Genomic DNA, 26,161 nt, shown 5'->3' on the forward strand with positions numbered 1-26,161 from the left:
ATTGAATCACTGACCTACGTAAGTATAAATTAAATAAACGGGTTCGTTAGTAAAATGACATTCAGTGGTGTGAAAAACACAAACTTTAAGTAGAGCTCTACAGATACAACATCAGTTTAAGCCTCAAGGCACTTTCCTACTCCAGGACTAAAATTACATTTTGTATTTTGAGCAATAAACGGTAAGTTAATTGACTTGGCACTGTGATTTGTTATCAGACAATATGTGCAAGATGGCAAGGAGGCAAATAACTAATTAGGATTCATAAGCAGACAGTGCCATCGCAAGCAGAAGATGAACCTTTTAAGTCACATTTGCAGGTAATACTTTAGTTTGATTGTTTTTAATTACTCTTTTAGCCCACTGAAACTAGTTTTTTTTTGTCAGTTACAGTCGATTCTATAAAACTAATTATGAAATATTTTCCTGACTGTCCTCATTTTGTAGCAGTCTTAATAATTTTAATATCATATCCTGTCAGTGGGAGAATATATTAACAGTTTATCTGGTATTGTTAGCAATTTACCGCTGGGCTAATCAATATTTATTCATCTTTAACGGGTAAATGCAAACAGAACGTCTTAAAGCAATAGTTTGACAAGCTTTCTTGCCGACAGATGAGAAGATCAAAACAACGCACATCTGTCTGAGCAATAGAAAGCTACAGCCAGAGAGACTTGAGGAAGTGGCTTCTCCGGGCCAAGAAATAGTTTTGGCACATTTACCTCCATTAAAACCACAACTTTGGTTTTAGTACGGATTAAACAAACAAGGTTTAACATGATAATAGTGAGCTTTAATATTTTGTTACTTTTGGATAAATAGTTTGTTTTCCTGTTGACAGTAAATGCTAAGCTAAGCTAAGCTAACTGTCTCTAACTTCATAATTATCGTACAGTCATGACGTCTTCTCATCGAACTCTTAAGGAAGAAAGCGAATGAGTGTTTTGCCAAAACGCCAAACTATTGATAGAAGTCTTCGTTTTGTCAACCCAGTGTCAGTTCTTGCAGTTTATTTTCATGTTTATGTTATACGTGCTTCTTCTAGTTTCTTTAACACTTCTCTCCAAGACATGGAGTTCCTCGAGGTCCTCACTGACGGTCTCAACCGGGTCCTCCTGGTCCGCGGAGGCGGCCGCGAGGTCATCACTATCTACTCCTGAAAGAGCAGCCCCCTCCCCCACTACCACTCTCCTCCCACCCCTCCCTCGGCCCTGTTCCGGTGTCACCTTTGCTCCCACTCTCATCGACGCTGCTTCGTTTTGTCGCTCTTACCGTTTATTTCTGTAAGATAGTCCTCTCACACCCAACCGATAACTCAGCTTCAGCACCTCTCCCTGAGCTCCATCCCCAGCAGAGCAGAGTCACATGCTCAGCTACTACACCCTTCACTCCAGTCCAGTAAGCTACTATAACCATTGCCGGCTGTAGACTCATTTAGATGCTGTCTAGATTTGTTCCTAAAGACACTTCGTCGCTAGTATGTAATCTGCTGTAGTAACTGGCATTGAGTCTGCGTCACTCGGTAAGGAGGAGGTGGTGGTGTTGGGTGTGAAGGTGTGAGCGCACATGCATGTTTGTGTCCGTCTTTGTTTAAATCTCTGCCGATTCTTATTGATGTTGTTTTTTGTTTTTGTTTTCCAAATGCGAGTGTGGCATAGCAGCAGTTTCTGCCAGCTGACATGAGCTGGGTGTAGGATTGTCTGTTTAGCTCCCTCGTGGTGATCGGACACCTCCCACAGCGCACCAGCCTGTTGTCTTCGATGTGATTAATCTCTCAAGGCAAAAAGACACTGCTACCCACGGTCAGGACCACCAGCTGGAAGGAGAGTAGTCAAGCATGAACTGTGAAATTCACATTGGTATTTAAAGAAGACTGAAAAGGCACGTGGATCAAAGCTGCAGCGTCATCTTTAACCTGATCACTCGTTAGCATGGCGTCCTTATAACTGTGTGTGTTTATACTCGTTCCGTTACCGCCATCACTGTCTTTCTACCCGTCCTCCTTTCAACTCATTTCTTAGTGGCTGTTCATCCCCGTGGCCACTGTTAGTGCCAAAAAAAAACAAAATACAACAAGGCTAGCTTAGTTTGTAGAGATTGACACGTATTTAAAACTGTGAATTGTGCGTTTCCTACCAGAAGGCTGGTGTAACAGTGGGGAGACGGTACAAGCACCCCGAGGAGATTATCATTGCCAGCACCCCTCGACCCTTGTGTGGATCGCTGTAAATAATGTACAAGCTCTGACGCGTTGTTCAGTATGAGTGTAGTATTTTTGTGACATACTAAAAAGCTTCTAGTGGAGAGAAAACGCTCCTTCGCTGAGAGGGACAGCTCAAAAACGCTGTTTTAAAAATGTATGTATCTATTTATTTATTTATTTATTGGATGGCATAGGCTCCTGTCACTATGGTAACTGTCATTGTAACCTCGACAAGCACTGCACCTGCACTGTCCGCCACTGTGCAACAAGTGAACTTTTAATGAATTCATTCAATTACAAAAAAAAATACTAAATGTTATTTTTTCATCTAGAGAACAAATATGTATTTATGTTTATAGACCAGAGTTACACATATTGATGAAATAGTTGTATGTCATTTTGATTGTCACTCAAATATATATTGTTGTTTTTTGCCTAATTTAGATACATTAAATGTGCCATATCAAAGTATTTTTCAAAGAGAAATAGTGAACAAAAATTCTATTGATTGGATTCGAGAGAACAAAGTGTGAAAAGTAAAAACAGGAGGTGTCTTCATGAAACTCGTACGGTAATAACACTGTAGTCGGAAAGTCACCCTGTAGAGGGTACAAGCACGGATGTTCAGACACTCAGATTTGAAGTGTATCAGCTTTTAGTGAGATTCTGAACATCTGACGATTGATTGTTTATAGGGTCAAGTCTGAATAAATAGAGAGGACGATGGACGAGGAACCCCACGCTGTCCATAAGACTGAACTCTATGCAGTAGACTCTCCAGTGAGATTTTATATCCTCTAGATTGGCTGAGATTTGAGCCACACATGTCCTTGACTGAATGACTTGTGAGCAAATCATATTTAGGTTCAAAAAGTGCATCTTGGAAGGAATGTGCAATAGTTGAAATCCGGACTCATGTGATCATGTTATTTATTTTTTTACACATATATTTTGTATATGTAGATTTCGTAAGTCTTCAAAAAGAAAAATCCAGAATCATCTCACTTTGACCAAGGACAGCTGTCACTTTACTTTATTTCAGTTTCTTTTCTTGAAGAAACCGTTTTTGGTCATTTGCACTTGTAGTAGAAATATGAATATAAATAAATACGTATATATAAACAGTATATACAATATAGGGAAGCAAAACAAATTAGTTTCTAGAAGTATTTACAAACAGTATTAAATGTTTTTAGTGTTGCCTGAATGTCGGACCATATGTTGTGAATGCTGCTAGTATCAATAGATTTATTTGTACTGTAAATAGAGATGACTAAAGCAACATTAAAGATCAAGTGAAAAAGGGTATAAACATACATATCAGTGGTACCTGTAAACATTTGGCCTGAGATCTCTGGACAGGGTTAGCTTTCTGTTTTATTAGAAAACTATTCTGAATACCTTGATGCAATATTAGAACTGAGGGTAAATCCTCCACCTTTTTATTCTCTTTTAAAAAGAAATGCTCTCCTGATTATTACCATCTTTAATCCCATAAGTAAAGTGAACCAATTTTAATGTAACAGATTATTAATTTACCTCCAGAAATTTACAGGAATCACCAAAATATGTTAAAATTATGAATATATTTATCTTCTAAATTTTTAACACACCTACCTTTGACACCTGTGACACTTAAGAAGCAGCCACTCCTAGTTTTCAAAGATTTTAGGGTGCCAAGTCATGAAGATTTTCTTTGATATGCTTGCCACACTTAACTCTGACAAAGGGGTCGTTTAACGCTCACATACGTTTTTTGAAAAACACGGCTATTTAGGGATTGTCTCCACAACATTGCCTGCATCAACTGAGCCTTTTAAATTGATTCGAAAGAAAAGATATCTGATGTTTATTGGAGAGGTTTATTGGAAATGAGTTTATTTATGGAATTATAAATGTTTTATAATTGCTGTTTGCATGGTACTATGTGGCAATATTTGTTTTAGTGGTTTCTATAGTGATGACTTACATGTTTATGGGCCAGAGTGGGGTAAAAGGTTGTCAAACGTTCTCATCCAGTTACCGATTTTGAGAACTCTGGAGTGTTTGCGACACGGCTAGACCTTGAAAACAAGTCTTTTGCAAAAAAATAAAATAAAATAAAGTATGAGTTCACTATATTGTTACTTGTTATATTTCAACCTTGCTCAAATAGTCTTAATAGATTTTGAGTTTGCGAATGGATGGGCCTTAGAACTGGTCATTTCACCTTTGTAAATATATATCACTTAAGTCAGAGACACTGTAACCGACTAGTGTTGTCTTTTGTTGTACACTGTTCTATCACTGTGGACAAAGTCTTAGAGTTTTGTAAGATTATGTGCAATATCGTTCTCACATTGGTTATTTTTCATTTTGTCACAGTTATTTGTTTTCTTTAAACAACTGAAGGTGTCGCTTATTTCATCAGAATGTTTGTCACCAGATCTTACAGACAAAGATCTGCAGTGTTCATCCCAAATGTGGCTGAGACAGCAAAGCACTTTACACTGAGGGGGTTCTCTGTGACGGGATCAGTCTGCAGGAGTGGGGGCGTCGAACAAGAGCCAGCCTGCTCTGAACAGACTCTATCCCACAGTGACCTCTGGTGGCACACGAGTGTATTACAGCCAGCCGTGGAGGTCTGACAGCTCAGACTAAAAGATAAGATTAACTCCCCACCATCTTGCAGCAGTTTTGAACTGCACTAATGCAGAAACCTACCTGCTGATTATGTTTACATCTTAGCGTTTCAGCATTTTCTTGGACATTTTAGCATGCATCACATTCTTTCCTTTCTCTTGCCAAAAAAAAAAGAATAATATTAACTGTTAAATTTATAGTGCTTGTCACTCAATCTGTGAGGTGAGCCTTCCCAGAATCCCCCCCCCCCCTTCCTGTGCTCCCCCCCCCCATCTGCCCGCAAATCCCTGGCCTCCCCCATCCCAGCCACTAAATCCACCCCAGCTCTGTATTTTAAATGTGATTGCAGTATAATTCAGAAAAATGATCAAAGAATATAAAACTTGCGCTTCCAATTCTGGCACTGGCTCTGTTTGGACGACACAAGACAGTCTACTTAGAAACCAGCACGCCCCCTCTCCCCACAACTGATCCATGATTTAGATCAGAAACTTCGCCTGCACAACTGTAGCATGAGACAAACTTGCCGGTGATCATTACTCAGTCTCCATCCTTAAATGGATATTAAGGGCTCTGAAACACATCTGTTACCGGGTTGAGGAGGCTGTTCTGTTAAGACACCAACAGAGAAAATACAAAACAAGCCCCAGATTATGGCAGGGAGGGCGCAAAAACCCACAGTCTGTAGCTGAGATAAGATCGCATCCTCCAGTATATTTTCACAGAGGCATGAGACAGACGTGCCTGATGTTGGAGGTAGAGCTGCGCTTACGTTTCAGACAGTCGACCTCTCTGGGAGTTTAAGAGAAGAACTCAAGTGGCTGTCCATGCAGTGCAAGCAGAGCCAGGTCCCAGACATGTTGTGTATCTCAGTGCATGCATGCAATTACCCTGAACAAGGTGTATTGAAAATATATTGGGTGTTTGTGGTATAAAAGTATTTTTGTTTATATCAGTTAGAAATATTTTCTTTCTAGTTGTATGATTTTTTTTTTTCTCTTTCCTTAGGACTGGCCAATCATTGTATTCAAGATGAATATTATTATTATAGTACGAGATTCTATTTTTTATGGTAGATTTGTTGACAAGGTCTTCTCATTGTGTCAAATATTATCTTCAGATAAACTGATTACCAAAGTATATATTTCAGTTAACTACATACATGATGGTGTGCAAATGTGTGCTCCAGTGAATTAGATGCAGACGAGTAAAAACTGTTTTCTTTCCTTCAAACAAATGTGACAACTTTCAGTCAACAAATTGTTTCAATTGGATAAGACTGTGAAAGTGCCAAAGTAGTAGAGGAGGTGCCTGCAAAACCACAATTTGGTGGCAGCCTGTCCAAAACTATATTTACCTACTTTTAAATAACTGGTTATATTTAGTGTGTATTGAAGTATAATAATTACAAATGTGGTAAAAACAAAACAAAACCTGATGTTTGTCGATAGTCAGACAACCTTTAAAGAAAAAGTTCAACACCGAAAACTGGGAAACAGTCGGCCTGTTCAACGATAACAAAGTCCACCAATCAGCATCTCTAACGCTCATTAATATCTGTATCTGGTTTGGACAAAAAAAACTAAGTGTAACTTGAATTGTTGGAGTCACTTCATTTTATCCTATTAGACATTTGTGTGAAATTGTCATAATTACAATATGAATTCTTGATTTTGTAAGGTCACTATGACCTTTGACCCCCAAATTGTAATGAGTTCAGCATTGAGTGCAAGTAGACATTTGTGCCAAATTTGAATAAAATTAGTTCACATCAATTTATCGTTTTTACACATCAACTTTTGTGTGACTTAAATAAGTTAGTTATTGAGCTTTAGATGTGCTGGTAGCAGATGATTATCTTTGGACAAAGCCAGACTAGCTGTTTCCACCCATTTCCAGATTTTGTGCTAAGCTAAGTTAGCCGGCTACCGGCAGTAGGTTCATATTTAACTGAAAGACGAGTGGCAACGTTATCGATCGTCTCATTTAACTCCTGGGAATAAACACATTCCCTACTTAATTGCTTTAGAAAAATACAGTTCTTAATTTAATGAGTTCTTCCCTCCAGAGTAATCCCGTCACTGTCCAGGTTTGAGTCGAATTCACTGGAGTTGTGGGAAACATTTTGTATGAATGCCTGACAATGTAATGATGTAGATATAGATGATATATACAGCATACACACAAAGACACACCTGTATCAAATTTCAGTAATATGAAAATGTTTTTTTCATTCCAAACTGTTCATTACTCTTCCTTGATACTGTACCTAGTCTTATGGTAAAGCCGTAGTGTGTTTCTTTAAGTTTTGTGGGAGCGTGTATGTGTGTACATGTGCACTTGTAATGCTGGGGGCGGGGGTGGGAGGGGGCTACATGTAAATAAATCAAATACAGTTAGTGTGGAGGTGTTTTTTTTGTGTCAGTGTAAGTTAAATATTATAAAATTTAAAAAAGAACGTATTATTCTCTATTGTGTTTCATGGTACATTAAAAAAAAGAAGAAAAAGTAGTTTTATCTTACATTTCAAATGCTTATATCTATGGCTTCTGGCGATACCCGTTCCATTTTATAGATTTGTCAGCACAAAATGCAATAAACCAATACCATTTTATTACAGCAATTGTGTCTGGAGTTTTTAATCATGTCTTGTTTTGACAATGAAAATGTTACAAATTAAAAAGACACTATGTGCAAAACTATAAAACACAATCATGGTTGGAAAAGAACAAAGGAATCCATCATAAACCAAAACACACCGTACTTCACACATGCAACTTCACCTCAGTTTAACTCACATGTAAGAAGAATGAATTAAGAATTATCTTCTGGCTACTAATCAAAAATACAGACTGTTAGTCTGGACAAGTCATCAACCGAAATTTAATAACCATTTAATCAACTGAACACAATAGTTTTAATAAAAAAAAAAAAATTAAAAAAAAAAGATTAAAAGCTTTTACAAAACATCCAACCTACCTATATTACACAGCTGGTACATTCACTGCACAGAGAATTGATGTGGTGTGTCTACTTGTGTCACAGGGAGAGGAGAACTCACATGAGGAGAAGTTATTACATCAGTAATGTCGGGGGTACATGGACATAGGCGGGACCTGGCCCATGCTGGGTGGGGGCTGCTGCGCGGGGGCGGGGCTCACCAGGTGGTTGAGAGATGGTCCGCTCTGAATGAGGGTGTCCAGCGCTTTCTGTACACTCGGGTTGTCAAAGTTGATACCTGAAGTAGACGAGGGGAGTCTTTGACCACCTGGTGTGACCTGCATGCGTCCCGGTGGGGTGCCATAACCCTGGGTTCCACCTGCAGGGGGGCCTGTCATGGTGGGGCGGGGTGGGTTCTGGGAAGGGGGTGGGCCAAGGGAGCCGTAGGCTTTCGTCTGGGAGATGGAGGGCGGGCCTCCTGCGCCTGCCGGGACCCCGCTGCCGCTGTTGAACAGGCTGAGGATCTTAGCTTGCAGCTCCTGCTGGTGGCTGGGGTTCGCCGAGGCGCTTGAAGCAGCCGATAGGCCGAGGTGGCTGGACTGTGGAGGCGTGAGAGTAGAGTGGGATAGAGCAGAGTGGGAGGGAGGAGGCAGTCCTGCAGCGGAGGTTGAAACTTCATGGTGTACTGCTACAGGAGCTGCACCATGGACTCCAGCTGTGATGTGAAAGGTTCAGTTAGAATGTGCAGTTCTGCAGACTATAAAAGCTTTTGTTTTTCAACACAAATTTGAAAAACAAGACTAAACTATATCAACAGTTTTTTTAAGGCAGTTAACAAGGCAGAGATAAAAAACAATAACAATGCCAATATAGAGATGTGGGACAAAATCCACAGTCTTCATTCTGTATAAAAATAATAATAAAATCTTTCGCAACATTTCCACAGACTGTTTCCTTGCTGAGCTGCTTAAGAAAAGCCTTATATTACATTAACTGCAGCTGAACTTTCTGCTTTGACCGTACGTGTTTTTTTCCCCTGAAGTGTGTAGAGGATGAATGATGACAGTATATTACTCTTTTCAATGCCATGTGAGTATTGTTTTTAAAGCTGTGAACCAATCCTTTAAAACATTTTCCTCCTACCTGTGAGAGGGTCTGCAGCACTTCGTAGCAGTCGAACTCTTTTGTCCTTCAGGTAGGCAATGAGACCATCCATTTCTTCTGGGGTTACAAATCTACTCAGCAACCACAAAGGGAAAAAAAAAAAGAAATTATAAGAAGGTGAGATTTTTATCACGTGTGAGAAACCAAAAGGCTGACAAACTGAAAATCAAAGTTTTACAACATGGAAACTGTCATTGAGGCATCACAGAAAACAAAATGTTACATTCTCCACAGCGCCAATTTTCTATTGCTCATTGAAGACTTGACACAAAAGATTTTGGACGGGATACCTGTTTTCAGACAGCAGTGTGATGGAGGTGAGCACAGAGATGGGGTGGCCCTCTCTGTCAGGCTCCCGGAGTAGCACGTCGTCCGCCATCTTGGCAGCCTTTCTGGCAATCTCCTCGCGTTCTTTTTCCCGGTTTTCAACTTTGTAGGTGTCATAATTGTGAGCAACCAGCATCATGGCATCCTGCATCGGCATGTTCCGATGCTCTATGTGTAAAAAAAACAAAAAAACAAAAGACACCTGTGAAACACTGCGCTCTTTGCTTTTGGAGGGAATAAAAATGACCCCACCGACTAAACAACACGTGCCGCTGTCGCCTTGAGTTACCTTGCGGTGTGCCGAACAAGATGTTGACGGTGCAGGACCGGTGGACCTGGTGCTGCTGGGTAATGATGATGGCAAAGGGAGTGCGGGCCCTGCCTACATCCTCGAGCGCCTGGGTTAGTGACACTTCTGTGTTGAGGAAGATCAGATCCACCACCATGCCCAAATCCCGAACTTTCCTTCCAACCGTCTCCGCATACTCCCTACAGTTGTTTGTGAAGCACAAGTACACACACACACACACACACACACACACACACACACACACACACACACACACACACACACACACACACACACACACACACACACACACACAATATGAAATAAAACATGCCATGTACTGGTGGAACATTTACAATGACGTTTCTGTTTTTTCATTTTCGTTTGCCGTACAGAACAAGAGAGTGGACATACTTCTGCGCCTTGTTGACGACTATCACAGAACAGTCAACGGGGCGGTCGGTGTCGTAGCGCCGCTGCAGCTCCTCATAGTACTGACGATACAATTCATTGCGGCGTCGCTCTTCTGGTCGAGCACGATCATCTACTGCTGAAGTGAGGTTGGAGGGGGCTGGACAGGGAAATGTCAGTTAAAGTTTCAGAAGTTGAATACGATTCTAAATCGACTTTAAAAGCAAAACAGCCTGCTAATGAAGCCTCAGTCTGGTGCTACTCTGACAACAATTCGTAATATTTATTATAAATACCGCAGCTGTGAAAAGAGGCGTCATCGCATCTTAACGAAGCTAGAAAATGTAGTAAAAATGATATCCAGAGCTACAAAATGTTTTAGTCAGATCAACTAAGAGTAAGAGGGTTGTCGGTTCGATCCCCGGCTCCTGCTTCGCTAGTCCCATGTCAATGTGTCATTGAGCAAGACACTTAACCCCAAAATTGCTCCCGTGCCTACGGTGTATAGATACTGAATTGTAAGTCGCTTTGGATAAAAGCGTCTGCTAAATGACTGTAATGTAATGTAATGAAACAAGACATTAGATATGTACACTGGAGTACACATACCCTCTGGCTCCCGGCGTCCGTTCCAGGGATCTCTGTAAGGGTCCCTGTAGGGCTCATCCTTCCTCCGGTAATAGTCTTCTGCACCACTGCCACTGCGGTAGAACCGGTCATAGTCGTCTCTGCTGCATGGAAACATTTCAGGTTCAGACAATATATGCAACAAGTTAATGCAAAACTTCAGACTTATGAGCCGAGTAGTCACCTGAATGCAGGCTCCCTGGGGTCTTTGTCTCTAGTCTCTGCGCTCCGGTACCGGTAGTCGTGGTCACGAGAGTGGCCAGCCGGCCTCGACTCTCGAGCAGTGTCCCTTAGGTCCCGGCTGTCCCGAGACTCGCGCCCGTCCCGAGACTCGCGCCCGTCCCGGCTCTCCCGAGACTCGCGGCCGTCCCGGCTCTCCCGAGACTCGCGCACATAAGCGGGTGAGCGTGAGCGAGGCCGGGGCTCTTTGCTGTCCGCGTAGCTGCCATACGTGGTGGCCCTGAGAGAAAAGGTATCAGTTAGTGGACGGTTAGAGTTTAGTCTGCCTATGAAATACTACAAACTCGTGACTCGTGAGGACAGGCCTACAGTTTGTATTGAACATTTTAATTAGTCAATATAAAAAGATGGAACATTTGTATTCACACAACCGAAGTAGAGCGACAGAGAGCAGCTATCGTGTTTGCAAAGGGAACGAGCACACATTCAATCCAGGAGGTGATTCCGAGACGCGTCGACAGTGATGTTTTCAAAATGTCCAGTGATCCGTGTTCGCAACACGATTGATTTGTCAACCATTTGAGGTTCCCCCGACCATGAATCCAGCTCTTAAAATACACACGTACCACGGCTATTTAACCTTTTTGAACAAGGCGGTTTATTTTGCGCATATAGCATTTGCTTGTGATGATTTGCGTTTTGTTCTTCAGTAAGCCACATTCCCATGGTGCAAATCTCAGGTTATAAAAATGCACATTTGCTTGAATGTTTCTCAAGAAAATAGAATATAACAGTTGAGGTCTTTTGTAATTCAATACATTCCTAGAAGACCCGTATCTACACATCAAGCTGTCCAAAAATATTCCTAAACAAACTGTAGAAAAGGAAAACTTGACTTTTTGACTAAAGTTTCTAAAAACGCTAAGTGACCGAGGTGTATCCAGGAGGTAGTGGTAAGAGCCATCTGAACCCTTCATGTTTAGAAATGGTGGATGTTTGCTTGCTCTTCAGTTACCTTTAGGGTTAGATAGGCAGGGCCATCTTTTCCTAAACCCTCAATTTGTCTTCACTTCTTTCCTTTTATAGGAGAGTTAAAATAAATTCCATGACACTCAACTCAAAAGTGAGGCACAAAAGAATGTTTCAAATGAAAAAAAAAAAGAAAAAAAAAGCAAGTTCTATGCATCACAACAGTTTATGTTAATATGCAACTGGATCATATTAGAATAAGCATGGTACACATCGTTTGCCCTGGTCTGGGTTCTTGTGGGTGTGAATGCCCGACCCCATCCCCAAATCTGCCTGAAATAACTTCAATGTACGGGTTGTTTTGTGCCCGTTGTGGACGTTATGTCAGTTCCTCAGATTAAATACAGTTTTCCCAATTATGAACCTGCTAAATAGATGTGAGGTAGGGTGGGACTAGCATTACGTTTCCCACAATCTACCTATAAAGGTGAAATGCAGTGCAAAGCCACACTATGAACACGAGCATTAGAGACAAAGACACTTTCAATTACATTCCTATGACTATTCTCTTTATTTCAACATATCTGGAAATTGTAATTTAGGGTGAAATATTTGTCCCATGAAGCATCACAAACCCGTCTTCCATTAGACGGACTTCACCACTGGTGGAAATGACAGTTGAGGAAAATACGCTTTTGTTTTTTGTTTACCGGCACCTCAGAGGTGATCGTAGTTCTTCACACCAATTTCGCGTTACTTTACCTTCGTGGAGGGCTCTGCTGGGATTGAGGTTTAGCTTGCCGTCGCTCCACTGCCATATTTACATCTGAAAATAAATCAATCCAAACGTTGAACATAACAGTGACATGTTAATCAGTTTCTTTTCACGCAGAACGGAGTGGCCGCGTCAATACTTCCACGATCCAAATGAAATTGAGCTCCAAAATTCGAGCTTGAAAATCCAAACTGGACGAGAGTCAAAATGCAGCAAATCGAGTTTCCAAATCTGTCGAATTGAGTTCAAGATGAACACGAAATGAAGGAGTTCTTTTGTGCACTTAAAATCGGCTTAGCACTAGCAAAGCTTGAACGTGTAAGTTAGTTTTTTTAACTCGAAATTTTTTTGCCTTCAGAAATAACCAAAAACGCGAGTGCTCGACTTGAGTGACGCATTAAAATCTATGTTGTAGAAAATTGTCAGTTTGGCAAATAAAATTAGATTTCAGAGATTAAGACGTTGCCAGAATTTAATAATGCATTTGTTTATTTGCTTTGTATGCCAAAAATGTAACATGTCCACAAAAAGGATTGTTGGTAGAAAACTTTAGCATGGCTATATATATATATATATATATATATATATATATATATATATATATATATATATATATATATATATATATATATATATATATATATATATATATATATATATATATATATATATAAAAATTTAATGGTGGGTTGTAGATCAAATCAAACTACGGGTGCTCCGATCAATAGCCGCAGTTCTGCCAATATTCATTCTGACGACTTCAATATGGAAGCCGATCAGATGACACAAAACTTGCGGGACAATTTATTTACGCGCGGCTAAAATGGCTTCACTAGAGTGGTGAGTCGCTACTTGAAGCCCCTTTTCAACACCTCACTGTTCTGTAGAAAATGGTCTGTATTGTTGCCACTGACGCAACAGAGGTAGTCACAGAACCGCATCGACGTCTGTGTATAAAAGGACTGCCGACATAAGGGACTACACACACAGGACGCTTCTGTGCTACAAGTCAAGCTGGCATGCTGTCTAAAATCACAACTGGGCCATTATGAGGCCCTTTTTAAAGAGCGGTCTCTACAGCAGTATTACAGGATCTCTGTATAAAAAGAGGCTTACAGTGAAAGATGCTGTGGAATCTGACGCACATGTTGCATGCATGATACAATCTCATCTCTTCATTTTAATACACAATGTAGTTAAGAATGGTTGGATAAACGATGTAACAATAAATAGAAGGCTTCAAATAAACCCGGTGGACAGTATCAGAAGATACTGCTTCCACTGTCGGCCCCAAAAGTCCTGATCGGAGCACCCTCACATAGAACCATCACTTGGTGAGGTTAGTTGTGGGAGAGAATAGGGCTCAACTTGTATCATCATTGTTATGGGCATTTTGTTTACTGGATGCAACATATCACATCACTAAAATGGTGTTAAAAGGAAAATCCATTTTAGCCAATCGATATTAAAGTTATCTCTATTTTATATAACCTTTTAATACAGAAATAAATCACTAAGTGTAAACTTTAATTGCTACTTTGCTGACATTTTCTATTCACCAAATCCACAAAAATCATGATTATCTTCAGGATAAACACTTTGAAAACACCATGCCCAATCATTGAAGGTTTGCACACACACAAAACAACAACTTGGCCTTTCATTAACTTCTTTTGTTACTCTCTGTACACCAATATAAAGCTGCCCTCTGTAGCCAGACAATCACACCCACTGCAGTTAAGGCTTACCTATTTTATACCCTTTATATATGCGACCCTTTTGGGCAGACTTTGCAGCTTCCGCTTCCTCAACACCATCAAATTGTACAAATCCGAACCCACGAAACATGGACACGCCTGGAAGAGGAACATTTAAAGTGGTATAGATCATTTGGAAGAACATTTTGGATACCTACCCACTTTAAAAAGTTATCAGTAAGGACATCCTTTGGAATTTGACATGCTTGCATTTCATGAAAAAACACGACGCTTGGTGCTACGAGACATGAGTAAAATTATGTCATGAATTAGATTTATTGCTTGTATGGTGTTTTACTGACCGATTATCTTCCCATAAGGGCTGAACAGCTCTTCCAAATCCTTCTTCTCCATGTCGGAGGTCGGCAAATTCCCAACAAAAATCCGTCTCTCCAAATCTCTAGGATCACTACTGCTGCAGGAGCGTGAAAAGCGCCCCGGTGACGGGCTGTGGCTTCTTCGGCGAGACATGACTCGATTCAAAAGGGTTTACTTCTTTCTTTCTTCGTGTGTCTCAAATGCTTGAAAAAGTTTGCTTTGTTCGCTAATCCGCGTCTTTAAATTGTCGTCCAAAATCCTGAAACATGTCAGTGAGTTAAGAGAAGAGATAAAAATTCTTGGGGAGGAATGAAAAGTTTCAGCAATGCAAAGGTTGCAAATCAAAATCACATCAGACAACGGAAATGCTGTGGCAAATACATTTTCAAATGCTGCAAATTTTGAAACAACATCGGGCCGATTAAATTGTAAATTCTTCCAAAACCGTAAAAAACAGTTTATAAATGTGTCCAACATTTCTTTGGTCCATGCACAGCAGGACATTATTAGATTCAACGCTTCACTGGACCGTTGCGTACGAGAGAGCTCGCCTTTAATTTACGGCACAAGGACGGCGGCATTAATGTAACAAACATAGTAACAAACAAATGTAAATCAGCCGCGCACATTCAGTGACGCAACGGACTGGAGATTTGCAAGAATGCGAAAGCTTTGTATAACCTTTCACAATTTTAGTTCACTCATTATGACTTCGTTCCTACACCTGATCTGATAAATGTGCACTTGCTGAGCTCTCAACATGCTTTTTTTCCCGCCTTCTTTGGGCTCCCAGACTGAAATAATGGAGTGAAAACGGAGCGTAAAATATGCTTTCTGGCTTTATAAAGCTAGAGAGGCATGGAAACGTCTGAGGTGGTAGACTGGTAGAGACTGAGCCAACATATATATTAGCAACATGATTTGTTCCAGTATAGCATACATCTAACAATGACATTATATAAAATACACTGACTCTTTAAATGTTGAACCAAAGAGAATACACTTCCATTTTGTGCTTTAAAAAAAAGCCATGTAAAGACACCGTGGGTGTCGTAACAGTGGATGGCTTTAAGTCGATGGTGAAAACACATTTCACGCAAAACGAATACTGCACCGTTAAACTGCAGTTGTGAGAGAAAGTGGAGCAAGACCCACAGAGTGTCAACAGTACAGTGTGATGAACTCTGCCTCCACTACTTTAAAATGGACTCTTGGCAAAAAATAGTTACGGCGATTTGAAGTCACGATAAATAGGCTTTGTTGGTTGCGTATGTTAACAACATTCTCTCCTGCTCAACGAGGGTCACGGTGCCCGCTGGCAGTGAGAGCAAACACCAGATTCACTTCTGGTTTGAACGAGCTTTGGCTCCGCTTGGGGTTTGGCCTCGTTGCATTTGCGTTGTTTTGGCACCGTGTCCACCATTTTCATAGCTTCTTCTGGATGTGTGTTGACGATCTGGCACCTGGTCGCTACGTTTTTAGAGAGGTTGACGGCCAGAAATGCGGGGAACACAACGAAATGAAAAGACAAGAGAAAATACACGAGGAGGGCAGAGTCTCTGCAGATGCAGACACGCCACACTCTTCTAGTGGGTCATAAGTGATGACTGAGAGGGATCATTTTTGTGCAAGTCTATATATTGCGTTTTAGGAAAAATCATTCTGTCTTTAAGTTTGGGGCAACATTGCTCATCCCAACCTTGCCCCATTAGATCTGTACGGTTTCACTAATTAAGTGCAGACAACCCCTCGAACAAATGGAAATACAGCATTTGTTCAAATTATCCTCTTCTCTTGAAATGGTAAAAACATCTTGAGGAAAATCGCATTGATGATCGCATCGATGAAATGAAATCGTGGACTTACGATCATCTCGAAAATGCCAAAGTACGAATGTTTTTTTTTCTTCAATGAAAGAAATGATTTTAAATGTCTTCAAGATAAGTTTATATCTTTAAGCGAAAGAAAAAGGTTTTCTGTCCCAACATACATATATTATAAAACTGTTATTAGAAAGTAAAAGCATTTGTGTTACATTACATTCATGGTTGGACATCATTTGCATAATGTTTCTTAAGGGAGCAACGATTTACATACCTTAATTTGAACCTTGATGCCCTGGATTCTGTGTCCACATAATTTAAAAACCCCAAACGTCTGAAAGGGAGAAAAACAACATCATAACAATTTAACACAGATTAGGAAATAAATCATTTGAGATGCTCCAACCAGAAACTGAAACCGTTTATTATGAAGTATGTTATGCAAGGAACTTGGCTTGGTGATGGGTGACAATAAACATATAAGCAATAAACAATTTAAAACTAGAAAATATGAAAATTTACAAGAAAATATGACAAACAAACAAGGAGTATGTTAAACCAAGTACGTTATTAAAGTGTGAACAAACATTCATGAACACAGCAATTCTACATGTACGCATAGACATCATTTAAAAGTTTAACGTATTGTATAATGGTTTACATTAAGCCAAGCATTGCTAATTAATCCATCAAACCAGTTACTAACGTTTGTAATTTTGTATTCTAGAAATAACATTCATCCTGGATTACGGACGCTTTGCGACACGACCTCGAACATTATCTGCAAGCAGCCGATATAAAAACAGAACTGTTAAGTATTCTCATCACGTGCCCAATCCGGTAAAATCATAGCAATCGAATGCGGTCATCTGTTCGTGTTTTTGAATTTCACACATGTAGCTCTCAGCTGGTTTGAGACAGACATTAAAAACACCATATTCTCAGCAGGTAATAAATACCTCTCACGAGACTGTAACCTCAATTATTGATATCTGTAAATCTAAATAGTTTTACCGACACATTTAAAAGAGTATTTTTCCTCGGAGATATGTTCACTATGTGGTGGTTAAAGCCTTGACTGAGCGTGTTCCCACGAGGGGATGCTGTTCTCTGCCGTGATACGCTACGACACCGGTTAGTGAGAGCAGATATAGTAAGAGCAGCTAGCTGGGTGGTTTTATTTTGTAAAACCAGATTAACGTCGCTTCGCTTGTACACCGCCATACCGTGGTGTGTTAACAGTGGATCGTGGTTACGTTGCATCTATACGCAGCCAGGTCAGCGTTGGCTGTTGGCTAGCTACTTAGCGTTAGCATAGCTATCTGATATCTTAGAAGCAAACGGGTAGCGTTGTATTTACATGGCCGACTACACGGAGGTAAACTATATCACTGCGCATGTCACTGTGTTACAGACAGCAGAGTAACTATTTGCCTACCTTCAGTGTGAATCTCTGTTTACATACTCTCGAGGCTACGCACAGGTCCGAGCAATTTCGTTAGCTTCTCACCTAACCGCTCTTCCTTCTTCTTCTTCTTCTTTACGGTAGCAGTCGCTTCTTTTTCTTCTTCTTCTTCTTCTTCTTCTTCTGCGGCCACGGCTACTGTTGTATTGAATTTGCCCCCTACTGGTTACTTGTAAAACAGACCGGGTCCGGGTCCGTGTTCTTCTTCTTCTTCTTCTTCTTCTTCTTCTTCTTCTTCTTCTTCTTCTTCTTCTTCTTTTAAGTTTTATGGCGGATGGCATCCAGTGAAAGGTGCATTTCCGCCATCTACTGTATTGGAGTGTGGACCAGAGTACCTGTCCCCTTACAAAAAAAACAAAAAAAATATATCCTTTCGGTGACTTAAATTATTTTACTCAACCCTGTTTCTTTCACGTATTGTAGTACATTTCCTGCCCCCAAAGTTAATGCATCTTTTAGATTTAGTTCCTCAACTCCCAGCTTTCTCTTCAACTTGTCTCGTTCAAGTGTGAATTTCTGGCAATGACAAATGATATGATCTACAGATTCTGCTATTTGGCAGTGCTCACATAGTCCTGTTGGGTGTTTATTTATTAGTTGCATTGTTTTGTTCAGCCTTGTGTGTCCAATCCTCAGTCTGGTTAGTATGTTTTCTTCTGTGGTGCTTCTTCTGGATGTCCTCCCTTTGCCAACTTCTTTCTGAACAGACCCTCTGTGTGCTGATACCCACATAAATGATACAAAAATACCCATATTCTTAAGTCGGAACAGTGTTTCGTATATTTCATTAATTAAATCCTGCCTGCTATTGGATGTGAATGATTGTAATGAGGATAATGCTGAACTGGAATCTGAACAGTCAATGACCTATTTTATCCGAACCTCCTCTACCAACTGCAGTGCTGTTAAAATGGCCAACGTCTCAACTGTATAAACAGACAGATGATCTGATGTTCTCCTTTTGACTTCATATTGCAAGGTTGGTATGGTGACTGCAAAACCAGTTCTACCTGTATTAGGATCTTTAGATCCATCTGTGTATGCTGGAGTAAAAGTCTGATATGTTATCTGTAGTCTATCCTCCACCACTCCTGCAATGTTATCAATGTCTTTAAATGCTTGGGTATTGTCCAAAAAATAATTATCAGCTGACACTGATGGAAATAGCCACGGTGGTGTAGTTGATAACGGTTGGGTCCGTGTACATTTTGATAGTTTGTTTTATCGTTTAATCGAAAAAAAAGTGTTTGTCTATGATGCAAGAGGCACATACCAGGGTAACAATAGAGGTAAAATAAATAAATATAAATAAATAAATGTGGGCTGATGGGAGTATGCTAGCAACATACTACAAGACTACATGCCCTTTAATATTCATTTATCCATGTGTACAGCAACAATACAGTTTTCGATGAATCGGTGCAATTGATGTAATACAGTTCATACGTTTAAAAAGTCATTTTTGCGTTCACAGAGTTGTTGCTGTTAGTGCTGATATTTAATTTTGCAGCGTGTTGTGCTGTTTCTTGAGTGAATGCAGAGCAAAGACGTACTGTATGTATAAATGTGTTTACCATTTCTACCAGTAGATGGCAGTATAAGTGTATTTACACCAAACGATTTAGTTATATTTACCTTTGTTAATTATCTGCTATTGATACAGATATATTTATTGCAGGTTATTTAATCTGATATTTGATACATCGTTTCCTGTAAAATCTAATTTGAAATTAGACAAATTGTCTCATGAATGTGATTTGAAGTTGGCTCGTGAATGAGATTTTGAAGGGCTTTAATTTTGGAATGCTACATCAGAATGTCCTGGTTCTCTCTGAGTGACACCTTGAGGTGGTCTGCTATTAACCTGACATGAAATGATTTTGTAACTATGGACCGTCTCCTCATCTCATCTTCAACCGCTTATCCGGGATCGGGTCGCGGAGGCAACAGCTCCAGCAGGGGACCCCAAACTTCCCTTTCCCGGGCCACATCAGCCAGCTCTGACTGGGGGATCCCGAGGCGCTCCCAGGCCAGTTTGGAGATATAGTCCCTCCACCTGCTCGGGGTCTCCTCCCAGCTGGTCGTGCCTGGAACACCTCCCTAGGGAGGCACCCAGGTGGCATCCTTACCAGATGCCCGAACCACCTCAACTGGCTCCTTTTCACGCAAAGGAGCAGCGGCTCTACTCCGAGTCCCTCACGGATGACCGAACTTCTCATCCTATCTCTAAGGGAGATGCCAGCCACCCTCCTGAGGAAACCCATTTCGGCCGCTTGTACCCGTGATCTAATTCTTTCGGTCATGACCCAGTCCACATGACCATAGGTGAGGGTAGGAACAAAGATTGCCCGGTAGATAGAGAGCTTTGCCTTGAGGCTCAGCTCTCTTTTCGTCACAACGGTGCGGTAGAGCGACTGCAATACCGCCCCAGCTGCTCAGATTCTCCGGCCAATCTCACGTTCCATTGTTCCCTCACTCGTGAACAAGACCTGGTACTTGAACTCCTTCACTTGGGGTAAGGACTCATTCCCTACCCGGAGTGGGCAATCCACCGGTTTCCTGCTGAGAACCGTGGCCTCAGATTTAGAGGTGCTGATCCTCATCCCAACCGCTTCACACTCGGCTGTGAACCGATCCAGTGAGTGCTGGAGGTCACAGCCCGATGAAGACATCAGGACCACATCATCTGCAAACAGCAGCAATGTAATCCTCAGCCCACTGAACTGTAAACACTCCTCCCCATGACTACGCCTCGATATCCTGTCCATGAACACCACAAACAGGATTGGTGACAAAGCGCAGCCCTGGCGGAGGCAAACCCTCACCGGAAACGAGTCCGACTTACTGCCGAGAACCTGGACACAGCTCTCGCTTTGAGCGTACAGGGATTGGATGGCCTCCAGAAGTGGCTCCCTCACCCCATACTCCCGCAGCACCTCCCACAGTATCTCCCGGGGGACCCGGTCATACGCCTTCTCCAGGTCCACAAAACACATGTAGACCGGATGGGCGTATTCCCAAGCCCCCTCCAGGATCCTTGCGAAAGTGAAGAGCTGGTCCATTGTTCCACAGCCAGGACGGAATCCGCATTGTTCCTCTTCAATCCGAGGTTTGACTATCGGCCGAACCCTCCTTTCCAGCACCATGGAGTAGACTTTACCAGGGAGGCTGAGTAGTGTGATACCGTGATAATTGGTACACACCCTCTGGCCCCCCTTTTTGAACAGGGGAACCACCACCCCGGTCTGCCACTCCCTAGGCACCGTCCCAGACCTCCACACAATGTTGAAGAGACGTGTCATCCAAGACAGCCCCTCCACACCCAGTGCCTTTAGCATTTCTGGACGGGTCTCATCAATCCCTGGGGCTTTGTCACTGTGGAGTTGTTTGACTACCTCAGTGACTTCCACCAGGGAAATTGATGATGCTCCCCCATCAGCCTCCAGCTCTGCCTTTACAGTAGAGGGCGTATTAGTCGGATTCAGGAGTTCCTCAAAGTGCTCCTTCCACCGCCCGATTACCCTCTCAATTGAAGTCAACAGAGTCCCATCCTTACTGTATACAGCTTGGATGTTTCCCCGTTTTCCCCTCCTGAGGTTCCGGATGGTTTTCCAGAAACACCTTGGTGCCGACCGAAAATTCCTTCTCCATGGCTACTCCGAACTCCTCCCACACCCGCTGCTTTGCCTCCTTCACGGCAGCGGCTGTAGCCCTTCGGGTCTGTCGGTACCTTGCAACTGCCTCAGGAGTCCTCCTGGATAACATATCCCGGAAGGCCTCTTTCTTCAGTCGGACGGCTTCCCTGACCACAGGTGTCCACCACGGTGTTCGAGGGTTACCGCCCCTCTAAAATCGAATCTGAAATTAGACAAATTGTCTCATGAATGTGATTTGAAGTTGGCTCGTGAATGAGATTTTGAATGGCTTTAATTTTGGTATGCTACATCAGAATGTCCTGGTTATCTCAGAGTGACACCATGAGGTGGTCTGCTAATAACCTGAAGTGAAATGATTTTGTAACTATGTACCGTTTCCTCTAAAATCAAATCTGAAATTAGACAAATTGTCTCATGAATGTGATTTGAAGTTGGCTCGTGAATGAGATTTTGAAGGGCTTTAATTTTGATATGCTACATCAGTTCTATGGTTAAGAATCACAGGTCTACCTGATTCATTAGCAAAACAGTGTGCATCATTACAGTAAAAACCAGCATCTGCTGCAATGTTTATAATGATAATATGAATCATATCAATTATAATATTGATTAGTTTTATTAGTTTTTTAATGTTATAGTTACATCATAATGTGTTGTGATTGTGCTTATTAAGCATTATAGACATGACTTTCATATATGAAAGACATGATGATTTATTATTTTACAGTGATAAACATAAGCATTTATAAGCAATAAATAATTTGTATCAACTCATTTATCAGAAAGTAAAAAGTAAGTAAATATATCTGCTGGTAAAATGAAATAAAAAACATAAAAAACTGACTATGATCTCTAATATGAACATGTCTGTTTTATGTGAACTCTTGTGGAAACAAACAACTGATCTGATGACTGAAGAGAATGATGGACATTTATTGAGCAACAGTGAAAAGGTTTACACGTACACAGTAACAGAGCGAGCTAACTGGCCATCTATTTGTAGCCAGCATGGCTGGAAACGTAAGGCTCTAAACTCTCAGGTGGAGCGTCTCTGCATCCTTCAGACTTCCACTGATCTGGAAGTGGTGGAACTGAGATAGGGAAGGGCACTCTCAGTTTGGCAGAGGAGCAGCAGGAGTCGTGGTGAATGTGCAGGATGTGGAGGAGGAAGGAGCATCTCTGGTACACAGCTCTGGTAGAAGGGATCCTCCTCATCAGCTCTCGATCAGCTCCTGGTAGATCTGGAAGTTTGCGAAGTCCAACAGGGTCTGGAGGAAACCACAAAGGACGCATGTTGTATTTAAATAACACGCATCACCAACCCTCCATAAAAAAAAATCAGATGAAGACGCACGGCTACACATTGAGACACTGGAGGGTGGAGGAAGGTGCTTTAGCTGGTTTTCAGAGGCTGTTTGTGTTGTGGAAGATGATTTTAGGAACTGTTGGGGCTGAAGCTGAATAAAAAGATTGTTGACAAAGGCTGCATTCACTGACAAACATACCATCTTTACTGGGCTGTAACTTTATTTAAATCATTAAGCTAACGTTAGTGGGTTTTTGTTAAGTCAGTCTACCGTGTCTTTGAGCCTCATGGCAAGGACTGAAAAAGTGGTCGGTTCAATGCCACAATTTCATATGACTTTCCTCCATGATAATGTTATACCGTATATTTAATGCTTTTTAGATACCAGCTCATCTACTTTTACAAACTTTCATGGACTCTGACAGAGTTTCGTGGTTTCCACCCATCCCCCACCTTAACAAGCTAAGTGAGGTTAGCTAAGAAGCGGGAGAACTTACAGACGCATTAAGGTACATGCACACATGTAGGAACAAACATTCTTGCTCCCTACATAACCTACCTTACTTCATTGTAAGTAATGAGGCATACGAGTTATATTAACATCACTGCATTTCGTTTTCTCAAGTAACGTTAACCTAACGTGCTGCTAAAAGCAGTAAGGTTAGACCATTCGGCTTTAACGTACTGTGAATTTCTGGAGAATAGTCAGTGAAACAAATGAACAAGGAGCGCTATTTCACCTTTCTTTCTTTTTTTTAAATGTGACGTTATATTCTGCTAAAGTCTCTTATTGTGTTGTGTGCAGCTTTGGCCGGTGTTGAGCTAACGATAACCCAAGTTCATCGTCGTAAGTAGTCACGCAGTCGCACGTCTCCAGTCACGGTACTAAGATGCCGCAGCCAGAGATTCAGATCACCATTTTGCAGTTTTCTCTACCGGAGTATGGTTTCAAACAGCGGTCGCAGCTCTGCTGACAGTTAACATTACACTGAGCTTCCTTTGTGAATGTCTTTTGGCTGTACAGTCCGCAATACACAATGTTCTTGCTATTTCAGGATGCTGATGAAGACAGTGTGTTGCAGGACCTTGATGTACAACGCATGAGAATCTACACCATCAAGACTACTACGTCAGAGGGTTCTGACGACGTCGGTATCGGTAGAGGGCATGACAGTTCTGTCTGCTTTGGATAACTTTGCAAGGGCTTGCTGCATGCTTGTTGGCTTGGCATATGCACTTAACCTTGCCTATCCCAAGGAGCTCAGGTACATGTTTGAAGTGTTCCAGAAAGTCCTACGGGGGCTGGACTGTTACAAGTTACTAGCTTCTGAAAAGTGAATTGTTAGTCACTGTTAAAACTGTCCTATGTGGTTACTTTCAACTCGTTGTTCAATGCTTGAGTTGATTCTTTTTTTAAGGATTCCAGTTAGAAGTATAGGTTTGTCTTCCTGGAGTTCAACAGAGTTTTAGTGCTGCAGGTGGTTGTTCAAGTGTTAACCATACTCATTTGAGTGGAGTGGCATGATGTTTGACGCACAGGCAGCTGTTCTTTTACCTTATGATTCAACTGTGTACACCAGGGATGCAAATTTGATGTTTCATTGAGGAATTTGCACTTGTTCAAGTGAGTCCCAAGAAATTAAGAAATAAGGCATTTGAAAAACATATTGGCCCTTAGAATGTTAATCTGTGCATGTAATAAAGAAAATATTTAATCGCTAGGTTACAGCACTGAGATGTAACCTAGCAACAATGGAATCCTTCCCGTCCATTTTGTTTTCACAGTCACGTATACATAATTGTTGTATATTTACATATAATGTATACATATTTGGGGTTTTATTACAATGTTTTACTATTGCTTTTGTCTCATATCAAGAACCTCTTCATGCAAAAGAGCCAAACTGATGACTTTTAAACACAAAGTGGTGATCTACATAAAAAATGTAACTCTGAAACAGTTTATGAAGTTTTGATAGTTATCAATAACTTCATCACCACTGTCATACATTTTAAATGTAGGGGACCACAATATGGTTCAAAATAAAATAATTAATAAAAAACTGTTTTTAAATGTTACTCTTTTTAGAGACAGTACGGTGCTGCACTCACTGGTTTGTATTTTTTTTAAACAAATTTAGATTTAGTCTTAGTCTATTAACTAAAATGTATCAGTACTATAGGAAACTATAGTTTTATGTACCCTTCTTATAACCCGTAAAATGAGTTTTATGAAGCCTTGTGAATTTCAAACAAAGAAACAACTCAACCACATCAAACTTGTGCTGCTGCTGGAACCCTTCTCTGGCTGAAGGAGGAGGACAGCACACACACACTTGTTCACAAAGTTACAAACCACTTTTTATAGATTTCCAAAAGCATGTTCACACATAACAAGGCATCCTATAATAGAATCACATCGCTGGTGATCAAACCATAACATGTATGCATTAACTTGTCACCTGTGTGTGATTTTAATGTCATGGCATCATCTTGTGGTTGAAATAAAAAATATAACAAGTTGTATCCAAACTAAATAGTAACAGTTGAACTTATTATGAGGATTCATCTCAAGTCTCAAATCTTTGTGGACTCACACATGAAGAAGCTGGTGAACGCTTTTCCCTCCTACATACAAGACACCACTGACATGATGCTAAAGAGCAATGCTCTCATTGTTGATGAGAAGGATTTACTAGTTACCATAGAAGTGAATTAATTCTGTTCCTCATGAGGACGATGTGAATGCTTTCAGATACTTTCTGTCCATTGATGTGAACCAAATGTTGTCGGTAGATTTTGTGTTCAAGAGAGCTGAAACGATTTTCACCGAGATTTACTTTAATTTTGATGAATCCTTTTTTTAAATGGATTGTATTTAACACAATAACCACTGGTCATTACATCACAGTTTGGGGCTGCTCTGTAATGATATTTGTCTTGAGTCCAGTGGTGAGTTAGAAAACCTGGAAAGAATTCCAACTCTCCCTTTGACACAAATTTCAGTTCTGGATCAATTAACTTTTTAGATGTTAAATTAATACAAAATAGTGAAAAAACTACAAACAAGTATTCCCACTAAACCCACTGACAGGAACACTCTGATGACTGCAAGCAGTTTTAATCCAAGACCACTGAAAGAAGGTATTTCTTTAAAACAACTACAAATTGTGAAGAATTGCAAGAAACTTTGATATAAAATTAGTGGATCTTAAAAAAATAACAAACAACCAAGTTTCCTCTTCAATAGATTGTTCTTACAACAAGAACAGACAAAGATTCAGAATCTTTACCGAAACCAGACAGAAAAAAAAGGTGACAAGTTA

General features: G+C 40.8%; 2 protein-coding genes across 8 annotated transcripts in view; one reads left to right on the top strand and one right to left on the bottom strand.

Moving 5' to 3' along the window:
- slc12a5a (solute carrier family 12 member 5a) overlaps positions 1 to 4,321 on the top strand; it is a 150,759-nt gene extending 146,438 nt beyond the window's left edge. For all 3 annotated transcript variants that reach the window (XM_068712476.1, XM_068712477.1, XM_068712478.1), the window contains exon 26: positions 1,072 to 4,321. In XM_068712476.1, the coding sequence (XP_068568577.1) occupies positions 1,072 to 1,163 (92 nt within the window). In that variant the 3' untranslated portion in view covers positions 1,164 to 4,321. The remainder of the gene's footprint in view (positions 1 to 1,071) is intronic.
- Positions 4,322 to 7,437: 3,116 nt separating this feature from the next.
- ncoa5 (nuclear receptor coactivator 5) lies at positions 7,438 to 18,002 on the bottom strand. Of its 5 annotated transcripts, none has more exons than XM_068712482.1 (12): positions 17,847 to 18,002; positions 16,683 to 16,742; positions 14,570 to 14,844; positions 14,259 to 14,366; positions 12,498 to 12,561; positions 10,771 to 11,046; positions 10,569 to 10,687; positions 9,963 to 10,119; positions 9,549 to 9,751; positions 9,223 to 9,427; positions 8,912 to 9,003; positions 7,438 to 8,483 (listed from the first exon to the last, which is right to left on the bottom strand). In XM_068712482.1, exons 3-12 carry the CDS (start codon positions 14,736 to 14,738, stop codon positions 7,909 to 7,911), a joined length of 1,968 nt encoding a protein of 655 aa, XP_068568583.1. In that variant the 5' UTR covers positions 14,739 to 14,844; positions 16,683 to 16,742; positions 17,847 to 18,002; the 3' UTR covers positions 7,438 to 7,908. The 5 variants fall into 5 exon arrangements, with proteins under 5 accessions (XP_068568583.1, XP_068568581.1, XP_068568582.1 ...); XM_068712480.1 differs by having other exon boundaries at positions 10,569 to 10,690; positions 17,847 to 18,001; XM_068712481.1 differs by having other exon boundaries at positions 9,549 to 9,748; positions 10,569 to 10,690; positions 17,847 to 18,000.
- Between the last annotated feature and the right edge of the window lie 8,159 nt (positions 18,003 to 26,161).

This window comes from Cebidichthys violaceus, unplaced genomic scaffold (genome assembly GCF_023349555.1).
Source record: "Cebidichthys violaceus isolate CVI_PGR_0920_01 unplaced genomic scaffold, fCebVio1.0.p SCAF_17, whole genome shotgun sequence".
Taxonomy (NCBI): Eukaryota; Metazoa; Chordata; class Actinopteri; order Perciformes; family Stichaeidae; genus Cebidichthys; species Cebidichthys violaceus.

What these genes read in the sequence shown, in the direction of transcription:
- ncoa5 (XM_068712480.1), bottom strand. Translation starts at nt 14,738, where the DNA reads ATGTCTCGCCGAAGAAGCCACAGCCCGTCACCGGGGCGCTTTTCACGC. An exon ending in CTTGTTCGGCACACCGCAAG is followed by an intron (nt 9,428 to 9,548) that starts GTAACTCAAGGC and finishes TTTTACACATAG; the next exon opens with AGCATCGGAACATGCCGATG. An exon ending in ACACTGCTGTCTGAAAACAG is followed by an intron (nt 9,004 to 9,222) that starts GTATCCCGTCCA and finishes GTTGCTGAGTAG; the next exon opens with ATTTGTAACCCCAGAAGAAA.